The sequence below is a fragment of the Hemitrygon akajei genome, chromosome 2 (genome assembly GCF_048418815.1).
Source record: "Hemitrygon akajei chromosome 2, sHemAka1.3, whole genome shotgun sequence".
Lineage (NCBI taxonomy): Eukaryota > Metazoa > Chordata > Chondrichthyes > Myliobatiformes > Dasyatidae > Hemitrygon > Hemitrygon akajei.
The window spans coordinates 192349289-192371643 of NC_133125.1; the positions used below are offsets into that span (position 1 = coordinate 192349289).

The 22355-nt window shown below is 43.8% G+C and overlaps 1 protein-coding gene across 1 annotated transcript; it reads right to left on the reverse strand.

Annotated features, from left to right (window-relative positions):
• Window positions 1-1153: 1153 nt before the first annotated feature.
• On the reverse strand, window positions 1154-16283 carry LOC140719447 (zinc-binding protein A33-like). Its single transcript, XM_073034125.1, has 6 exons — window positions 15834-16283; window positions 15660-15755; window positions 13285-13518; window positions 11581-11603; window positions 11374-11492; window positions 1154-1775 (listed from the first exon to the last, which is right to left on the reverse strand). The coding sequence occupies exons 1-6, from the start codon at window positions 16242-16244 to the stop codon at window positions 1243-1245; spliced, it is 1416 nt and encodes a 471-aa protein (XP_072890226.1). The 5' UTR covers window positions 16245-16283; the 3' UTR covers window positions 1154-1242.
• Between the last annotated feature and the right edge of the window lie 6072 nt (window positions 16284-22355).

The following is a 22355-nucleotide window of genomic DNA, read 5'->3' on the forward strand; positions in this document are numbered from 1 at the left end:
TCCTGAATTCTTTATGCAGTCCTCCATAGCTTTATAAGACACTGGTCAGGTTGAACTTGCGAGTATTGTCAACAGTTTTAGGCCCATTATCTCAGAAATGATGTATTGTCATTGGAGAGCGCCTGGAGGAGGTTCACAAGGATGATTCTGGGAATGAAAGGGTTAACATATGAGGAACAATTGGCAGCTTTGGGCCTGTACTCACTGGAATGTAGAAGAACGTGTGGGAATCTCATTCAAACTTTCCAAATGTTGAAAGGACTAGATAAGGTGGATGTTACTTCTTGTGCGGGTATCAAGAACTAGAGGGCACAGCCTCAAAATTGAGGGGGTGACCTTTTAGAACAGAGATAAGGAGGAATTTTAAGGCAAAGATTGTTGAATCTGTGGAATGCTCTGCCACAGACTTCAGTGGAGGCCGTCTGTGGGTGTACTTAAAGCGGAAGTGGGCTGATTCCTGATCAGTCAGGGCATCAAGGGATATGGTGAGAGGCAAGTGTATGTGGTTGCATGTGATCCGGGATCAGCCATGATAAAAAGCTGGAGCAGTCTCGATGGGCTGAATGTCCTTTGTGGTCTTATGGCCATTTTGAATTTTGCCGATGGTACAATTTAACTCTTTGCTCTGCATTGTTAGCCAATCATTGGCTTGTCCTTCCTTACATTCATCTACTTGTAAACCTGCTGGCTCGTCCACAGCTCTATCATCCCGGTTCCCATCCCCCTGCCATATTAATTTAAAGCACTCCCAACAGCTCTAGTAAACCTGCCTGCAATAATATGTAGCATGTGGGAATCCAGACTCATGAACATCGAATTTTCAAACTTTCAGTCATCGCTCCTCCAGCCCCATCTGTCAATTTCCCTTTTTAATTAACCAAGCCATCAATTTTCCATTTCCCTCTACAGATGCTGCCCGACACGCTGGGTTTCCCGGCACTTCACCGGTTACCACCACAACATGTCTCGTCTCCCCAAGATTCACCTTGACTTCCCTCTTCCAGTCAGCAGCACCACCACTTGTCCCACTTCACCAGTCATGGTGGACTTTAGTACTCGGGGAGCTCAGGACCCGCCACCCGCGGCTGCTGCTGAATCCGCAGTGTTTCTGTTCAGTTGACTGATGCGGTGAACGAGTTAAAATTAGTGGATCGATAATTCTCGCATCATGTTTATTTCACTCTCCACTCAATTATATTTACATTGACTTACTCCTGACTCCAGTCCCAGGATCCAACTCATTTACAGACCTGAAGCAGAACCAGAGCAGATTCTCAGCCACTGGTTTTTATCCCAGGTCCTGAAAAATGGATAAAGTTTTTCTGTGAATTTATTCCCAGTGAAGGTGTGGAGATGGGACTTGGTCTTCGCGTTGTAAAATGAAACTGTCCCGGATTCGTAACTGAGATAAACTCCCACCCTCCCAGGGATGGGACCAGCAGGGAGATGGATTTCAGGGGAGGTGGGAACACTGATCATGTCATCAATCCGGCCGATGATCCAGAATCCAGTCTCCGGTCTCAGCCCAACACCTCCCCATCTATCTACAGACTCAGCGGCAACTCCCAGACTCCAGAACCGATTCTTCGCCACCTCCACTTCCCAGAAATGTCTCCCCGATGTGAATCCCTCTGATCCCAGCACACAACCCCAGACTCTGAACCGCTCTCCAGTGTCAGGGAGATCCCTCCGGGTCTCGGTCAATCTCACACTCTTCCGATCATCAGTCACTTCGAGCTCCGGATTCGCCGTTTCCACATCCAGGGTGATAGAGTCTGGGAGAGAAGCAGAGAATTAGAGAGTCCACAGGGAAAGGTGGAATGGTTTATGGGGGGTGAGAGATTCGGGTAGCGTGGACCCAAGACCAGGGAAGAGGCTGCTGAGCATTGGTCACAGTCGGTTAGCCGACAGGAGTTCCCGAGGTTTTACCCAACTACAGCAGATGGACAACCAGTATCTTCCCAAGGGAGTTTCTCCAGGAAAGAGAGTGGAGCTTTCTTGATTAACACACAGAAAATGCTGGAGGAACTCGGCGGATCAAGCAGCATGTGTGGAAGGAGATGGATAGTCGATGTTTCTGATCAAGAGCTTTCTTCATAAGTGGAAAGAAAGAGGGTAGATAACCAGTAACAATGGGTGTGCACAAGGAGTGAACAACAATTGCATTGACACGGGGAGGGGTGAGTGAATATGAATGATTTAATGAGGAGGACAGAGAGGCTCTTCAGCCCAACTCGTTTGTGCCAACTAACTTGTTTTAATGAGCTTGTCACATTTGCCCATTATTCCTTTACACCTTTCTTATCCAGGTACCTGCCAAAATGCTGATTGGAGATTCCTTAGTTGGAGGAACAAAGATATCATTCTGTGAGCGTGATAGAGACACCTGGATCGTATGTTTTACCAACTACAGTGGATGGACAACCATTCCTGGTGCCAGGATCAAGGATGTGTCAGATCATGTCCATGGTAGTCTCAAGGGTGAGAATGGCACCAATGTCGTAGGTAGACAAGGTGAGAGGTCCTGAAGAGAGATTTTAGGGAACTAGGTAGAAAGCTGAAGAACAGGGCCACCATCATAGTAATCTCTGGATTGCTGCTTGTACCAGTGAGGGTGAAAAAAAGGATAACTTGACAGGTTAATGTGTGGCTGAGGAACTGGTGCAGTGGGGAGGGGTTCATATTTATGGATAATTTGGATCTCTTCTGGGGAAGATATGGCCTGTACAAAAGGAATGGGTTACACCTGAACTGGAGGCGGTCCAGTATCCTGTGCGCAGGTTCACTAGAGGTGCTTGGGTGTGTTTAAACTAATTTGGCAGGGGAATGGGAGCCGGAGTGGTAGTGCTGAGGATGTGGCAGTTGGTTTACAAACAGAGGCAACGTACAGTGAGACTCCGAGCAAGGAAAGGCTAATGATAGGGCAAAATTGTAGTCAACAGGATGAGTTGCAATGCAGAAGGCAGACAAAATCAGAAAAGATGAATACAGGATGAAAGGTGTTACATTTGAACGAATGTATATGGAATGCGCACATTTGATGAACTTGTGGCACAGTTACAGAGACACGAGATACAGATAGAGTGATGCCTACAACATCACTGTATCATGGCGGAAAGAAGATTATAGCGGGGAGCTGAATGTCCATGGGTACACATTGTATCGAAAGGATAGGCAGGAAGGCAGATTGGCTGGCTTGGCCATGATTGTAAAAAATTAAATTAAATCATTAAAAAGACATTACATACGGATGGAAGGTGTTGAATCATTGTGGAGAGAGCTAAGGAAATGCAAGTGTAGAAAGACCTTGGTGGTAGTTATATACAGACAGCAAATGGGAGTAAGGATATCATCTACAAGTTACAACGAGAGATAGAACATACATGCCAAAATGGAAATATTACAATAGTCATGGGCGATTTCAATAAAATGATTTATGAAAATCAGGTTGGTGCTGGATCCCAAGAGAGGACATTTCTAGGATGTCCACGATATGGCTTTCTGGACCAACTTGTGGTTGAGCCCACTGGAGATCTGCTATTCAGGATTGTGTGTTGTGTAATGTACCGGAAGCAATTAGAAAGCATAAGGTAAAGAAACCCTGAGGGGAAAGTGATCATAATATGAACGAGTTCCACGTGAATTTTGAGGAAGAGAAGCTAAAGTCAGATATATCAGTGTTGGAGTGAAGTAAAGAAAATTACAGTGGCGTGGCATGAGAGGAGTTGGATAGGAATGATTGGAAAAGAACACAGGTAGAGACGACACAGAGCAGCAGTGGCTGGAATTTCTGGAAGCAACTCAGAAGGCAGTGGGTACTTCTCCCAAAGAGGAAGAAGTATTCTAAAGGCAAGATGACATGACCATGTCTAACAAAAGAAGTCAAAGCCAACATAAAAGCCAAAGTGGGAACATAGAGTGAAGCAAAAATTAGTGGGAAGTTGGAGGATTGGAAAGCTTTTAAATACCAACAGAAGGCAACTAAAAAGTAATTAAGAAGGTAAAGATGGAATAAGAAAGTAATCTAGCTAATAATATTAAAGAGGATATCAAAAATTTATTCAGATACATAAAGCACAAAGGTGAGGCAAGAGTGGTTATCAGACAGCTGGAAAATGATGCCAGAAAGGTAGTAATGGGGTTCAAGGAAATGGCAGATGAACCGAAGAAGTATTTTGCATCAGTCTTCGTCTTCACTGTGGAAGACACCAGCAGTATGATGGAAGTTCCAGGTGTCAGGCAGCATTAAGTGTGTGAAGTTAGCATATCTAGAGAGAAGGTTGGGAAACAGAAAGGTAGATAAGTCACCTGAACCAGATGGTATACACTCCAGAGTTCTGAAAGAGTGGCTGAAGAGTTTCTGGGGAGATTAGTAATGATCTTTCAAGATTCTGGAATGGTTCTGGAAGACTGGAAAACTGCAAATGTCACTCCACTCTACAAAAAGGGAATAAGGCAGAAGAAAGGAAACTACAGGCCAGTTAGTCTGACCTCAGTGGTTGGGAAAAAGTTGGAGTCGATTGTTAAGGATGTGGTTGAAGTGAGGTGGGAAGTGTGAGGCAGTACACTTTGGAAGGACAAACTCCAAGGCAGAGTACAAAGTAAATGGCAGGATATTTGGTAGTGTGGAGGAGCAAAGGGATCTGGGAGTACATGTCCACAGTTCCCTGAAAGTTGCCTCATAGGTAGATAGGGTAGTTAAGAAAGCTTATGGAGTGTTAGCTTTCATAAGTTGAGGGACAGAGTTTAAGAGTCGCGAGGTAATGATGCAGCTCTATGAAACAATGTTTAGGCCACACTTGGAGTACTGTGTCCAGTTCTGGTCGCCTCACTATAGGAAGGATGTGAAAGCATTTGAAAGGGTACAGCAGAGATTTACCAGGATGTTGCGTGGTTTAGAGAGTAGGCATTATGATCAGAGATTAAGGGAGCTAGGGCTTTACTCTTTGGAGAGAAGGAGGATGAGTGGAGACATGATAGAGGTATACAAGATATTAAGAGGAATTGATAGAGTGGACAGTCAGCGCCTCTTTCCCAGGGCACCACTGCTCAATACAAGAGGACATGGCTTTAAGGTAAGGGGTGGGAAGTTCAAGGGGGGTATTAGAGGAAGGTTTTTTGCTCAGGGAGTGGTTGGTGTGTGGCATGCACTGCTTGAGTCAGTGGTGGAGGAAGATACACCAGTGAATTTTAAGAGGCTACTAGACAGGTATATGGAGGAATTTAAGGTGGGGGTTATTTGAGAGGCAGGATTTTAGGGTCAGTACAACATTGTGGGCCTAAGGGCCTGTACTGTGCTGTACTATTCTATGTTCTATGGTTTCAGGGTACTTGGAGGCACATGATAAAAATAGGCTGTCATCAGAATGGTTTCCTCAAGGGAAAATACTGCCTGACAAATCTGTTGGAATTGTTTAAACAAATACACACAGGACAAAGAAAAATTGGTTAATGTTGTGTACTTGGATTTTCAGAAGGCCTTTGATAAGGTGCCACACATGAGGCTGCTTAGCAAGCTATGAGTCCATGGTATTACATGGTATTATAGCATAGATAGAGCCATGGTTGATTGTCAGGAGGCAAAGAGTGGGAATAAAGCAAGCCTTTTCTGATCAGCTGCCAGTGACAAGTGGTGTTCCATAGGGGTCTGGGTTGGGACTGATACTTTTTGCAGAATATGTCAATGATTTGAATGATGGAATTGATGGTTTTGTTGCAAAGATTTCAGATGATATAGGTGGAGGGGCAGGTAATTTTGAGGAAATCGGAGATTACAGAAGGACAGAGATCAGGAGAAGTGGAAAGAAATGGCAGATGGAATACACTGTTGGTAAGAGTATTGTCATGCCCTGTGGTTGAAGAAAGGAAATGGTTGAATAATCTCTAAAAGAAGAGGAAAATATAAAAATTTGAGGTGCAAAGGGATTTGGGAGTCCTTGTGCAGATTCCCTAAAGGTTAATTTGCAGGTTGATTCTGTGGTGAGGAAGGCAAATGCAATGTTAGCAGCCATTTCAAGAGGACTAGAATATAAAAGGCAGGATGTAAATTTGAAAGTTTATAAAGCACTGGTGAAGCCTCACTTGGAGTGCTGTGAGCAGTTGTGGGCCCACAAGAAAGGAAGCACTGAAACTGGAGAATGTTCAAAGGAGGTTCACAAAAATGATTCTAGGAATAAAGGGCTTGTCATATGAAGAGTGTTAGCTGGCTCTGGACATGTGTTCACTGACATTTAGAAGAATGAGGGGTGACCTAATTGAAACTTATCAAATAGTGAAAGAGTGGATGTGGAGAGGATGTTTCCTATGGTGGGCGAGTCTCAGACCAGAGCCTGACAATAGAGGGGCGTCCTTTTAGAATGAAGATGAGGAGGAATTTCTTTAGGCAGAGAACAGTGAATGTCTGTAATTTATTGCCACAGGCAGCTGTGGAGGCCAAATATTTATATATATTTAAGGCAGAAATTGTTATGTTCTTGATTGGTCAGGGCATGAAGGGATGCAGGGAAAAGGCAGAAGATTGCGGCTGAGAGGAAAAATGGATCAGTCGTGATGTAACGGTGGAGCAGACTCAATAGGTCGAATGGCCCTCTTCTGCTTTTATATATCTTATTGTCTCAGGGAAATTAAAACCTTGTAACTGTGTGCACCTCTACAGCTTCATCTGGCAGCCTCCTAAACTACAGGTGAGAAAGTCTCCTCCCTCATTTTTCCAAACTCTGGCGAGTATAAACCCAGAATCGTTAAATGCTCATCATAAGTTAACCTGTTCATTCACGGAATCATTCTCATGAACCTCCTCTGGATCCTCTCCACTGACCGCACATCTTTTTTTTAAAGATAATGTGTCCAAAACTGCTCAAGTGCGGTCTGACCAATGCTTCAGAATTCCAAAGCATTACACCCTTGCTCTTACATTCTGGTCCATTTTGAAATGAATGCTAACATTGCATTTGTCATCCTTCCCACTGACTCAACCTGCAACCTTTAGGGAATCCTTCACAAGAACTGTTTGCACCTCTGACTTTTGAATTTTCTCCCCATTTAGAAAATAGTCTATGCCATTATTCATTGTACCGAAGCAAGCACAGCTTCCCGACACTATATTCCATCTGCCACGTCTTTGCCCAATCCCCTAACCTATCTATGTCTCTCTGCAGACACCCAGCTTCTTAAACACTTGCCCCTTCACCTATCTTCATATTATCCACTAACCTGGCCACAAAGGCATTAGTTTCCAAAATTATTCTTTGTCTACATTGCCTGTTACTTCATTAAAGAATTCTAACAGATTTCCCCTTAAAGGAAACCATGCTAATATTGGCCTATTTTATCAGATGCCTCCATGTACCCCAACACTTCCTTAGTAATGGACTCCAATATATTTCCAAGCATGCCACAGCCCTGCCAACTATTTCACTGAAATCAGACTAACTCACATATAATTTCCTTTCTTCTGCCTCCCTCCCTTCTTAAAGAGTGGAGTAACATTTGCAATTTTCCAGTTCTCCAGAACCATTCCAGAGTCCAGAGATTCTTGAAAGGTCATTTCCAATGCCTTCTCAAACTCTTCAGCCACCTCTTTCTGAGCCTGGACCAAATGGAGTGCAGCCCATTGGGTCCAGGTGATCTATTAACCTTCAGAGCTTTCACCTTCCCAAACACCTTCTCAGTAATGGCAACAACACTCACTCCTGCCCCTGAAAATATCGCATTTCTGAGACTCTGCTAGTATCTTCCACATTGAAGACTGACATAAAATACTTAGTAAGTTCCTCCACCATTTCTTTGTCTCCCATTACCATTTCTCCAGCATCATTTTCTAGATATGATATCTAGATATCTAGATATCCTCTCTCACCTCTCTGATACTTTTGGCATCCTCTTCCATACTATTATTGGCTAGGTTCTCTTCATATTTCACCTTCTCCCTCCTTCTGCCATTCATTAATGGAGAAAGTGTGGAGCAGGTTAAGACCTACAAGTATCTGGGAGTACAGTTAGACGAGAAGCTTGACTGGACTGCCAACACAGATGCCTTGTGCAGGAAGGCACAGAGTCGAATGTACTTCCTAAGAAGGTTGGCGTCATTCAATGTCTGCAGTGAGATGCTGAAGATGTTCTATAGGTCAGTTGTGGAGAGCGCCCTCTTCTTTGTGGTGGCATGTTGGGGAGGAAGCATTAAGAAGAGGGACGCCTCACGTCTTAATAAGCTGGTAAGGAAGGCGGGCTCTGTCGTGGGCAAAGGACTGGAGAGTTTAACATCAGTAGCTGAGCGAAGGGCGCTGAGTAGGCTACGGTCAATTATGGATAACTCTGAACATCCTCTACATAGCACCATCCAGAGACAGAGAAGCAGTTTCAGTGACAGGTTACTATCAATGCAATGCTCCTCAGACAGGATGAAGAGGTCAATACTCCCCAATGCCATTAGGCTTTACAATTCTACCTCCAGGACTTAAGAACTTTTTAAAAGCTATTAATGCTTTTTGAGACGGTGATTTAGATGCATATCATATTTTTTACTGAGTTAAGTATTGTATGTAATTAGTTTTGCTACAGCAAGTGTATGGGACATTGGAAAAAAGTTGAATTTCCCCATGGGGATGAATAAAGTATCTATCTATCTATCTATTGATTATTGAAACCTTCCCATCCATCTTCCTGCCATTTTTTGCTATATTGTATGCCCTCTCTTTTCCTTTCATGCTGCCTTTGACTTCCCATGTCGCCACAGTTACCTCATCATTCCTTTAGAATACATCTTCATCTTTGGGATGTATCCATCCTGCACCTTCTGAACTGTCCCCAGAAACTCCAGCCTTTATTGCTCTCATTCCTGCTAGTGTCCCATTCCATACCACTTTGTCTACCGTGCCTCTGTAATTCCCTTTATTCTCCACAGTAGTGCTGATACTTCTCCCTCTCAACCTACAAGGTGAAGTCTACCATATTATGATCACTCTTTCCTTTGGGTTGCTTTACCTTTAGCTCCCAAATGAAATCTGATTCATTACACAACACCCAGTCCAAATTGCCTTTCTCCTGATGATAAGCTGCTGAAAAAAAACATTCTACAAACTCCCTCTCTTGGGATGCAGCAGCAATCTAATTTCCTAATCTACCTGCACATTGAAGTCCCCCATTAATATTATAACATTGCCCTTTTTACATGCCAGTTGTAAGTTGTTTCCCATATCCTGGCTGCAACTGCATTTAGAGCCCTGGATATAACTCCCATCATGGACTTTTTAACCTGGCAATTAGTGGGACTGTCCTGAATCTTTAAAGGAGCCAGATATCCATACTCCGGGGAGTTAGAGCATCTAAACCTTGGAAGCTGGCATGGATGGGTGTGTGTCGTAACACCAGGGTGTTAAGCTTGCAACCATGATCTTCTTTCAGACAGAATTCATACCTGCCAATCTCTACCCATGCTGCAACATCACCTGCCTTATTCTGTACAATGGGACATTCAAATATAAAGCATTCAGTTCTGTCTTCATCACCCTTTTCAACATTGTCCAGATGAACTTAAGCAAGGCCTTTGCATCAATCGTAGACCATGCTTTGAGCATTGTGTGCATTCCTGGTTCCCGGACTATGGGACAGATGTCATTACACTGGACACGAAGCTTCAGGAGGATGTAACCAGGATGAGAGGGCTTGTGTTAAAAGGAGAGACTGGATAAGTTGGGGCTACTTCCTTGGAGTGAAGGGTGTTGAGGGGTGACCCATTATTGAGTTATATAAAATCTTAAAGGGCAAAGGTAAGGTGAGAGAGTCTTTTTCCCCAGAACATGGGAGTACAAAACCAGAGGGCCTATATTTAAGGTGAGAGGGGAAATATTTATATAGGATCTCTGGGGCATTTTTCTCACAGAGAGCAAGGTGGGTAAATGGAATTTTCTGCCAGCAGAAGCTGTAGAAACAGGTATAATTGAAATATTTTAAATTAATTTAGACAGCTACACGGATAGGAAATGATCAGAGGGATGTAGGACAAACACATGCAAATGGGATTTGCTCAAGAAGACATCTTGGTTTTCTAGATAGATGAAGAGGGCTGTGGGTTGAACATCTGCGAAAACCCTTCCCAGTTCATCCTCCTGAGGAATCGTATTCTGGAGTCTGTGAACTGTTGATGTGACATCACGAACGACAGCAGTTCGCTGCCACAGAATGGACAGACTGTATAGGGACGGCAGAGTTCATTCTTAAATGGAACTTGTGACGCTAAGTTTGACCGTGTGTCCCACTCTGGGTATGTGTTACTGTGGTTCTCCACGTGTGTGTGCTGAATGTGGTAAATTTCACTGGGTGTGTGTACACCTTGAAGGTGAGTGTGCACATTGAAGTATTTGTATGTTACAATGTATCTTCATATGTCTGGTGTGTACTAACAATATGTGACATGTGTTTGAGTTATTAAAATCAATAATTTTTTGTGTCTGAAGAAAATGGTTTCCAGATTACAGAGGGAAATAACAACGTGCGTTGCTGATTCTCTGACTACAATCTGCAAATCCTTCTTGTGCATGTGTGAGCGAGTTTTCCCAGGCCGATTATACTGCGTGGGCTTCTCTGAGATAACATCTTGACCAAGGTCAATGCTGCTTGGTGTGTCCGGGTTCAGTCTGACAATGCTTAACCTGGAGGTTAAGACTCGCGAGTCCAGCAGGGGGCAGAGCTGAGTCAACCAGAGTCTCCAGTCACAGATGAGTCAGGCAGAGTGAGCGGTGCACGAAGGTCTCGTAGTTTTTTGACAATCCCGGTTATCATATTGATACCCGGTTTTATTCCCCACAATTTCATGAAGTCAGTACGAATTCCCCAGCTACTGTGGTAGGATTCAAACTCATGGTTTGGCACGTTAGTACAGTGTGCATGGGATCAAGATGCAGTGGTTCATCTGACTCTCTCGTGTATCGTTAAGATTGTGCCCCTGTGCTGGTGTGTTCAGGGCTCCCACATCTCCAGCTGACCACATGACACTGTGCCTCCCAGTAGGTGGGGTTGATGCGTTATAAATTTCAGTTCCCCTTCAGCCCATTATTGCAGCAAATCTTTGCTTCAAATGATAACTTAATTGTATCTCATAAACAAGGACAAATAAATCTTTAACAAGCGAAAATCTGCAGATGCTGGAAATCCAAGCAACCCACACAAAATGCTGGAGAAACTCAGGCCAAGCAGCCTCTGGAAAAGAGTACAGTCAATATTTTGGGCCGAGACCCTTCAACAGGACCAGAGGAAAAGAGATCTGGAGTAGCGTAGGGGCTTGCTCCGAAAGGTCGACTGTATGCTTTTCCCTGGCCTGCTGCATTCCTCCAGCATTTCGTGTGTGTCACTCAAACGAATTTTTGCAAGTTTTACCTTGATTAATGGCATCAAGTGTTTTTCTCAGAGCTCTGTTCAACAAATAAGGGTGATCAAGTTTTGCAACCGATAAGACCTCATCGTTCACTGACAATTCCTGGACATCATCCTTAATCCTGTAAACATTAAACTTCTGGTTATAAGCTGCAATGTGGAACTATTTTATAAATTCCATACAGGGTGTCAGTAAAGACCATGTCCTACCTTCTCTTCTGAAGAACTTTCTCCTGAAATAAATAAAACACAAATCTGATTAGACTTTGACTTAATCTCCACATCCTGACTTTCATCCAATTCATTACAAGGTGTTGAAAGCTCCCACTCCCGCACAATACAGAACCACAGGGTAAATTATAAGGAATGTTTCTGAAAATTAGACCATAATGGAGAAGATGAAACTGACAGGAAGGCTGTGTTTTTATCTGGATATGTGTCAGGATGATAAAATTGAGGAATTTAAGATTAGTGATGGATTTGATTGGGTGCAGGTGGAAAAGTATCTCTATTTATGGGAAGACCTTAAATCAAAGATAAAATGCCAGGTGATTTTTAATAGATCGCATAAGAAATTCAGTGAAGAGAATGTGGAACTCACAGCCACAGGAGTGGTTGAAGTGGAACAACAGAGCTTGAATGTAATGGGGAAGCTGGATAAACACACAAGGGACCATGGAATTCAGGACACTATTGCTGGGTGAGTTGAGTAGGTGGGAGGAGGTTTGTGAAGCAGGGAAATTGATAGGAGAGAATGGACTGAAAAAACAGTCTATGATGTAAAATGGGATATAATCTGATGACGAATATATCTGGAAACAGACAACAGTGCAAAATTCTCTAAAACAATGAACCTAATACAAATAGACAATAGACAATAGGTGCAGGAGTAGTCCTTTTGGCCCTTCTAGCCAGCACCGCCATTCACTTTGATCATGGCTGATCATACACAATCAGTACCCCGTTCCTGCCCTCTCCCCATATCCCTTGACCCCACTATCTATAAGAGCTCTATCTAACTCTCTCTTGAATGCATCCAGAGACTTGGCCTCCACTGCCTTCTGGGGCAGAGCATTCCACATATCCACTACTCTCTCGGTGAAAACGTTTTTCCGCATCTCTGTTCTAAATAGCCTACCCCTTATTCGTAAACTGTGGCCTCTAGTTCTGGACTCACCCATCAGTGGGGACATGCTTCCTGCCTCCAGCGTGTCCAATCCCTTCATAATCTTATATGTTTTAATCAGATCCCCTCTCATCCTTCTAAATTCCAGTGTATACAAGCCCAGTCGCTCCAATCTTTCAACATATGACAGTCCCGCCATTCCGGGAATTAACCCTGTGAACCTACGCTGCACTCCCTCAATAGCAAGAATGTCCTTCCTCAAATTTGGAGACCAAAACTGCACACAATACTCCAGGTGGGGTCTCACCAGGGCCCTGTACAGCTGCAGAAGGACCTCTTTACTCCTATACTCAATTCCTCTTGTTATAAAGGTCTAATGAACAATGAACCTAATACAAAATAGATAAAGATGGTAAATCTGATGTGTGGGTCACATTCTGCAATTCAACCTCATTTCCTAATGATCGACAGAGAGACCCTCACACCCACCTCACCAGACACAGACACAGCCTGTGACTGTAACTTGATGTTACTCTGAGTATCAGGGGATATTATATGTGAGAACCAGCTCGGTGCTATGTTCAGAGTAACTCATTCCTGAGGAGGATGCAGACTGTCCTGTGATGTTGTGAGAAGCTGGTTTGGGGAATGACAACAATCCTGAACAGTCAAAACATCTGTCTGGTTTAAATCTGTTTACAACTACAGAATCTGTAAAAGCCACAATGAGTTAAAATACATCATTTTGAGACTGTGCACTTTTACAGGACCAGTCTGAACTCTCTCACCATGAGAAATATCACATTGTCTTGCTGATCCATCTGTTCCTGTAACTTTGAGATTTCCTCCTGGATAGAATGTAACTTCTCTTGAATCTCCTGAAGATTTTTCTCCATTGGATTTAGAATCCTCTCCTCTTCTTTCCTGAGATCTCGGAGTAAGCGTTGCTCTTTCTCAGTGAGAATCTGGTGCAGTTCAGCAAACTGGGATGTGATGTGGGACTGAAGGCTGTGTGACTGTTCCTGACAATTGAAAGCTGAAGGTTAATTCACTATATTGGTGTGTTGTATTTCCTTATGATATTCTGAAATTCAGTCCCTTGAGGTCCATGCCACTTCAAAGAGCATTCCCGTCAAACTCATTGCCCCAGTTTACCCTGTAACATGGAAGGTGACCATTCAGCCCATTAAATTGTTTGCTGTTTCTCAGATCTTCAATCCCATTTCCTCACCTTTACCTGAAACCAATTGTCCACTCCAACATGATTCACTGACCACACACTTTCACAAGGTTAAGAACATAAGATATAGGAGCAGAAGTAGGCAATTCGGCCCATCAAGTCTGCTCTGCCATTCAATCATGGACTGATCCAATTCTTCCAGTCATCCCCACTCCCCTGCCTTCTCCCCATACCCTTTGATGCCCTGGCTAATCAAGAACCTATCTATCTCTGCCTTAAATACACCCAATGACTGTTCATAGAACATAGAATAGTATAGCATAGTACAGGCCCTTCGGCCCACAATGTTGTGCCGACCATTAAACCCTACATCCCATATAACCCGCCACCTTAATTTCCTCTATATACCTGTCTAGTAGTCTCTTAAACTTCACTAGTGTATCTGCCTCCACCATTGACTCAGGCAGTCCATTCCATGCACCAACCACTCTCTGAGTAAAAACCCTTCCTCTAATATCCCCCTTAAAACCATGTCCTCTTGTATTGAACAGTGGTGCCCTGGGTTAGAGGCGCTGGCTACCACTCTTATCTGTTCCTCTTAATACCTTGTATACCTCTATCATGTTTCCTCTCATCTTCCTTCTCTCCAAAGAGTAAAGCCCTAGCTCCCTTAATCTCTGATCATAATCCATACTCTCTAAACCAGGAAGCATCCTGGTAAATCTGCTCTCTACCCTTTCCAATGCTTCCACATCCTTCCTATAGTGAGGCAACCAGAACTGGACACAGTACTCCAAGTGTGGCCTAACCAGAGTTTTATAGAGCTGCAACATTACATTGTGACTCTTAAATTCTATCGCTCGACTTATGAAAACTAACACCCCATAAGCTTTCTTAACTACCCTATCTACCTGTGAGGCAACTTTCAGGGAACTGTGGACATGTACTCCCAGATCCCTCTGCTCCTCCACACTACCAAATATCCTGCCATTACTTTGTACTCTGCCTTGGAGTTTGTCCTTCCAAAGTGTACCACCTCACACTTCTCTGGGTGGAACTCCATCTGCCACTTCTCAGCCCACTTCTGCATCCTATCAATGTTTCCCTGCAATCTTTGACAATCCTCTACATTATCCACAACACCACCAACCTTTGTGTCATCTGCAAACTTGCCAACCCACCCTTCTTCCTCCACATCCAGGTCGCTAATAAAAATTATGAGGTCGCAGAACCGATCCCTGTGGGACACCACTAGACACAATCCTCCAATCCAAATGTACTCCCTCCACCACGACCCTCTCTACAGGCAAGCCAATTCTGAATCCACCTAGCCAAACTTTCCTGGATCCCATGCCTTCTATCTTTCAGGCCTTTTAACATTCAGAATGTTTCTATGAGATCCTCCCTCATTCTCTGTACTCCAGGGGATACAGCCCAAGAGCTGCCAGACATTCCTCATATGGTAACCCTTTCATTCCTGGAATCATTCTCATGAATCTTCTCTGAACCCTTTCCAACGTCAGTATATCCTTTCTAAACTAAGGAGCCCAAAACTGCACACAATACCCCAAGTGTGGTCTCACAAGTGCCTATAGAGCCTCAGCATCACATCCCTGCTGTTGTATTCTATACCTCTAGAAATGAATTCCAACATTACAATTGGCTTTCATCACCACCGACTCCACCTGGAGGTTAACCTTCAGGGTATCTTGCACAAGGACTCCCAAGTCCCCTTGCACCATTGTATTTTTAATTCTCTCCCCATCTAAATAATAATTTATTTCTACCAACAAATCACAGTAGCGAATTAACCATTCAACCAAAGTCCCTTGGCAATATTTGCGAAACCATCGTGGTAACAGGGGCAAACTCCACTCAGAGAGCGCCAGAGGTCAGGCTCGAACCCAGGCCACGGGAACTGCGACACATGAACGGGGACAAAACTACACAGCAATATACGAAATTCTGCTCAGGAAGTCTCACCCGGACTCTGGAAATGTTTTCTTTCTGTTGCTGCTCAATTTTCCCGAAGTCTGATTTCTTCTTTGTGAGAGAGTCTAAGAACCATTTGACTCGATCCTGGGAATTAAACAGTGAAAGAATTAGACAAAAAGATAACGCAACATAAACAGATTATCTAAAGTGGGCTATTTTCACCTTGCAAATTTCGAAGCCCTCTTTAATCGTCAGGAAGCGGTGCTCTCTGTGTTCCTGGGAAGCTGCACAAATCACACAGATCAGTTTCTCGTCGGTTTCACAAAACAGCTTCAGTTCTTCCCCATGTTCCTCGCAGTGAAGTTTACTTTCCTTTTCTTTCGGATTCAGGTTTAGTTTTCGAGCTTTTTCAGCCAGTCTTGCTAGGACCCGACTCGGCCTGAGTTTACCGTCTGCAAACACCTCTCTACATTCCGGGCAGGAGTTTGTTTTCGCACTTTCCCAACATTGTGTGATACAGGAGCCGCAGAAATTGTGACCACACTCCAGTGACACCGGATCGGAGAAGAAATCCAGGCAGATGGGACAAATTGCCTCCTCGCTCCAACTGTCGACCTGGCCTCTCGAAGCCATGTTAACTCCCGGTACTTCCTGGTTCAGGTCCTTTCACTTTCGGGCATCTGCTGAACCCCTGCAGTACCGCGATTGTCCACTAGATGCGCTGCAGCCTCAGGGAATGAACGTTGTGTTACTGCTTTTGTTCAGTAGGAAGGTGGGGGTGCGATCTCATTTGTGGTTTAATGTAATTATTTAATTTGGCATCAGGATCGGCATTGACAGTGTGGACAGAAGGGTCTGTTCTTGTGCTGTACTGTTCTGTGTTCAGTGTTACAAAATATCACAGCCAGCGACCCAGCAATTTCTTCCCTGTATACCCACCATGTCAGAGGATATACTGGGTCAGAGCCCCGGGATTTATTTAGCTTTATGTGTTTAAACTGATCAGCCTCCTTTGGGAGACCCTGTAGAAGCTGCCGCGACTCAGAGTCATTTGGATGCTGTTAAACACCAGTTCAAACCTTATTTATTTAACCTTGCTTTTACCCAATATATTTAGTAACCTTTATTGTCTGTTTCATTTTATGACTCTCTTCATGGACCAGTTCAGAACGCTATTTGCTTGCATTAATTATTTTGCATGAAATGTTTTTGTTTCTGTCTGAATATTGGCTGTTCAAAGGTCTTCTTTGTAATGGTTTCTCTTTGTTTCCTGGCAGCCTGTTAGGGGAGGGATCTCAAGGTTATATAATGTCTTTGTATTTTGATAATAAATGTACTTTGATTTTTGAACTTTATCAAATTGTAAAGCACTTCAAACTACATCATCTGTATCAATAGTGTTGGCTAAGTCTTATTATTATTATTATAATATTTTTATTTTCCTCAGCTCAAACCGGTAAAGCCTGAGGTTCAGGCCTAGACAAGCACACTCAGTTTTCAATTACTAGGAATGTCCAGTGGTGTTCAGTATTGTGGCTACATAGATTTAGAGGAAGAGATTCCTAGAGATATTCCTAGAGATGTTGCAAGAAACATACGGTTGTTCAGTGGGTGATTTTTATCTTTCCACATATTGACTGGGTCTCCTAAACTCTAAATGACCAGATGGGTCCAGGAAAGCTTCCTTAAGAAGGGCCTCGGCCTGAAATATCAACTGTACTCTTTTTCTATAGATGCTGCCTGGTCTACTAAGCTCCTCCAGCATTTTGTGTGTGATACTTGATCTACCATTGGGGAATGAGACAGAGCAGATGACACAGGTTTGTGTGGGGAAGCTCTTTGCATCCGGCGATCACAATGCTGTTAGTAAACGTGCACGTAGTCTGTGGGTTGAGATTCTAAATTGGAGAAAGGCCAATTTTGATGGTATCAGAAAGGATCTGGCAACTGAGGATTGGGACAGGCTGTTTTCTGGCAAAGGTGTACTTGATAAGTGGGAGACCTTAAAAAGTGAAATTTTGAGAGTACAAAGCTTGTATGTGACTGCTGGACCAAAAGGTGCAGGGAACTTCAGTTTTCAAGTGATATTGAGGCCCTGATGAAGGAAAAAAAAAGAGGTATAGGCAGGTAGGAACAAATGAGGTGCCTATGGAGGATTGTAGTACAAAGTACACAACAGCGGCTAAATGTCATTGGTATTTGAGGAAATTTCATATGACACCAAAGACACTCACAAATGTCTACAGGTGTAATGTGGAGACATTGTAACTGGCTGCATCACTGTCTGGCATGGGGTGGGTGCGCAGAATCAGACAGTCAGATCATGGCTGACCTTTGACCTCAATGCCACTTTCCTGCAAAGTTTCCATCACTGCTGACCCCCTAAATTTGCCTTTTGAATTTTCAAAATTCATGGAGAAAATTCCAAATATTCACTGCACTCTGGGTGAGAACATTTCTCCCCAGTTCTGCCCTGCTGAAGTGACTTCTGATTCTGTGACTGTGACTCCTGGTTCCACATCCCAGCCAGCGGAAACATCACTCCTGCCTCTGCTCTGTCAATACCCTGTGAAACTGTGTCTGTCTCAGTCACACCACCTCTGAGACAGTCCCAGTCAGCGTAATTCTCTCCGAGGATTCTACCACCACTCCCCACCCCACCCCGAATCAATCTGGGAAATCTTCTCACAAACAAGAGAAAATCTGCAGATGCTGGAAATCTGAGCAACACACAGAAAATGCCTGCAGTAACTCAGCAGGCCAGGCAGTGTCTATGGACTGGAGAACAAAGCTGAGTAGATTTGAAAGGTGGGGGGGGGGGGGGGGGTGGGGACAAGAGAGAGAAACACCAGGCGATCAGTGAAACGTGGTTGGGGAGGGATGAGGTAAAGAGTTAGAAATTTGATTGTTGAGAGACAAAAAAGGCCATGGAAGAAAGGGAAAAGGGGGAGGGGGTGGTGAGGAGAACCAGGGGGAGGTAATGGGCAGGCAAGGAGATAACATGAGAGAGTGACAAGGGGATGGGGAATTGTGTAGAAAGAAACTTTCCTTCATTCCTTTTGTCCCACAGGCTGACTCTGGGAGGGAGACCAGACCTGTGTACAGTGTTCCATGTATGCTCTTACCAGAACCCCAAATAACTTCAGAGGAGATCTTTATTCTTGTATCCAAACCTTCCTTCCCATTCAATGCTCTTCATTTAATATAGAACTCAAATAGTGAACAAATACAACACAACCTCAGCGGTGAATTGAACTCCTGCCAGTATACTCCCACTGGCCATTCCCCACAAGGATCTCTCTGTGTGCTGTGGTGATGTTCTCCCTAATCAACATCACAACTCCCCCTCCTCTCTGACCTCAACTTCTGCCACGCCTTTGCATCTGTAGCAAAGTGGGGTGATTTTGATCTTATTCAATGGGAGAGTAAGAGTGAGGGGCTGAACAGTGTCCTCTGCCACAGACTGCAGTGGAGGGCAAATTCATGGGTATATTTAAGGTGGAAATTAATAGCTTCCTGATCAGTCAGGGCATTAAAAGATATAGTGATGAAGCAGGTGTATGGAGTTGAGTGGGTTCTGGGATCAGGCATGGTGGAATGGTGGAGCAGACTTGATGATCTGAATGGCCTAATTCTGCTCCCATGTCTTATGGTATTACTCGGTCACTCAGTTTTAGAAGATGGCCTAGTCTAGGCAGATTTACAACTGTGCCATATTCTTTCCATTTCTTGATGATTGACTTAACTGTACTCCAAGGGATACTCAGTAATTCTAAATTTTCTTGTATCCATCTCCTGAATTGTGCTTTTCAATAATCTTTTTGTATAATTGCCTTTATGGTAAAGGTCTTGCCAGGATACTGATTGTAGTAAAAATACATCTGTATCTAGCAGGTCCAATCAATTGAAACACCTTGTCTGCACACAGGTCTAGAAAAACAGATCTCAATTTAACTAATTACGTGACTTCTAAAACCATTTGGCCGCGCCAGTGATGATTTGGTGTATCATATTAAAGGGGGATGAATACTTGTGCAACTATTTTGTGTTTTATATTTGTAATTAATGTAGATCACTTTGTAGAGCTCTGATTTCACTTTGACCTGAGTCTCCATCTGTTGATCAGTGTCAAACACGCCAAATTAAATCCAATGATTCAATGTTGTAAAACAATAAAACATGGAAACTTCCAAATGGCATGAATATTTTTTTTAAGCATTGTAAATGCTTCTTATCTGTATTTACTGTGGAGAAGGACACTGGGGAATTCAGGAAGAATAGTAATGTTCTGAGACGTAACAACATTGCAAAGGAGTCTGGCTAGATTAAACACATAAAGCTGAATAAATCCCAGGGATCTGAGCAAGTGTATCCTCTGACATGGTGAGAATCCAGCAAAGAAATTGCTGGGTCCCTGGCTGTGATATTTCAAACACTGGACACAGAACAGTAAAGCACAGGAACAGGCCATTCTGCCCACGCTGTCTATGCTGACCAGGATGTATTCACATTTGCCTGTAAATGATCCAAATCCTCCATTCCCTGTCTGTTCATTTCCCTGTTTAAATGTCTGTTAAACATCACGATCGTATCTGCTTCCATCATCCCCATCCAGGCCGCACATTCCAGGAAGATACCACTCATTGTGTCCAAAAACATGCCTTGAACATTCCGGTTCAACATTGACCCTCTTACTTAAAAGCTTTACCCTTCATATAGTGTCCTCGGGGAGATTACACCGAGTGAGACTGTCTCATAATTAGAAGAATAAGAGTTGGTCTCACTGGCACAGACTCAGTCTCACTGGTATTGACAGGAATGATGTTCCCCCTGGATGGGGTGTGAAACCAGGGATCACAGACTCACAATCAGAGGTCGCCTCAGCAGGACTGAGATGAAGAAAAATTCCTCTCCCAGTGTGTAGTGAATACTTATGTAGGCCCCTGGCACACCTTAGGCTCGCTCAGCTCGCTTCTGTCTAGGGGACGCAGCCTTCGGCCCCGCCAAACTGGGTAATCAGCTGTGTGATGTCCCCGCCTCGCCCAAAAACAGACAGTACACCATATGCGATTAAATGATTACACTTTATAGATCTTACTAGAACTAAGTGATTAATAACGATACAGTATATATGAAGGAAAAGAAAATAAAGAAAAGGCGCCAAAACTTATCAAAGTCCAAACCACTTTGTGCACAACCATTGGAGCTCAATTAACGAAGTCTTCTGGCCACCATTCGATCCCCTCAGACCTCCTCAGCTCTTAGCTCAGGACCGCCCGAAGTGATCAACCAAGCACCCCCGGCACATCTGTCTTCGTCTCCTCTCCTCTCCGACAACCCTGGCCTCGGACCCCCACTCGGGGTCCGTTCCGTCACCCAGCTTACAGCATCGCGTCCTCTCTCTCTCTGTCTTACCCCCCTCGCGCCGACTCCCCAAAAGCCCGCCAGCACTACTCGCTTAACAGACCCACAAGCAGAATAACATCCATCCCAATTGGTTAATAAATGAATACAATTCTCGTTATCAGTAATTTTAACCGAAACAAGCTGCGAGAGAAAGCACTTATCATAACAAAGAAGCATTCCTACTTTTAACAAAACAAAGAAGCCATTTTCATTAACATACGCAGCAACAAAAAAAGAAGAACCCCGTCCCTTACACTTACGCCTTAAATTTAGAATTCTCTACAAAAGATTTCTGGATTTAAGGGGCACAGCGATGATGGGATGGTGCAGGAAATTGGCGCTGAGGTCAGTGATCAGACATGTTCCGAGTGAAGGTCAGAGCAGGAGCTACTCCTGCTCCTGTTTCTCATTTTCTTGAAATCAAATCGATCTTTGTGTCTTTTAAATTTTTGGTCTTCAGTCTGTTGGATTACACAGGGGATTACACTCTGTGTAGAGCATCCTCTGTACCTCATGTTGACTGTATTCACTCCACTGTCCCCAGTGTTTGTAACAGGATGCAGAGTTTTTTGTATTCATTGTTTTTGTATCCAGTGAGAAACACGTCTGTGTAAGCACCCGGGACACTTTACTGCATTTACACAGCGACTGTACCTAAATACTAGTTGTTGTTGTTGACTGCTGCGTCCACAACTGCTGAACATAGAACATTGAACAATACAGCACAGGAATTGTGCCAATTCAATCTCATCCCATCTGCCTGTACATGGTCCACAACCCTCCATTCCCTGTCTGTTCATGTGTCTGTCTGAATGTCACTGAAATGTTGTTGTTGTATCTGCTTCCACCACCTCCCCTGACAGTACGTTCCGGGCATTCTGTGTAAAAAAAAATTACCTCATCAATCTCCTTTAAACCTTCTCCTCTCACCTTATATTTACTCCCTGTAGTATTTTGTTTCAGTTGTTGTTGTTGACCGTTTCCTCGACAGCCACTGAAGCAAACTTCTCAACTTTGTGAACCCCTCAGTCTGGATGCTCCTTCCCGGGTAAGGAGACAGGGCATGTGGACCATATTAATTCCCCACAACTGGGCAGTCGGGAGCAGTGAGTGTGCACTTGGCATCTGTTGACAGATTCTGTCCCGACTGGGTGATCGCGAATCAGTGGAGCAATTCCCCCACCTGCTGGCCGTACAGCAGTACATGCGCCTTCTCCAGCAGTCTCCGAGAGTTGCCTGCAAAGTAAAAGTGAGTCATAAAAGATTTTGGAAAGTTATTCTGATCAAAAGTATAAATGAGGAGATAAAAGGTCCCCTAAGTGATCAGTGCTGTGTGTG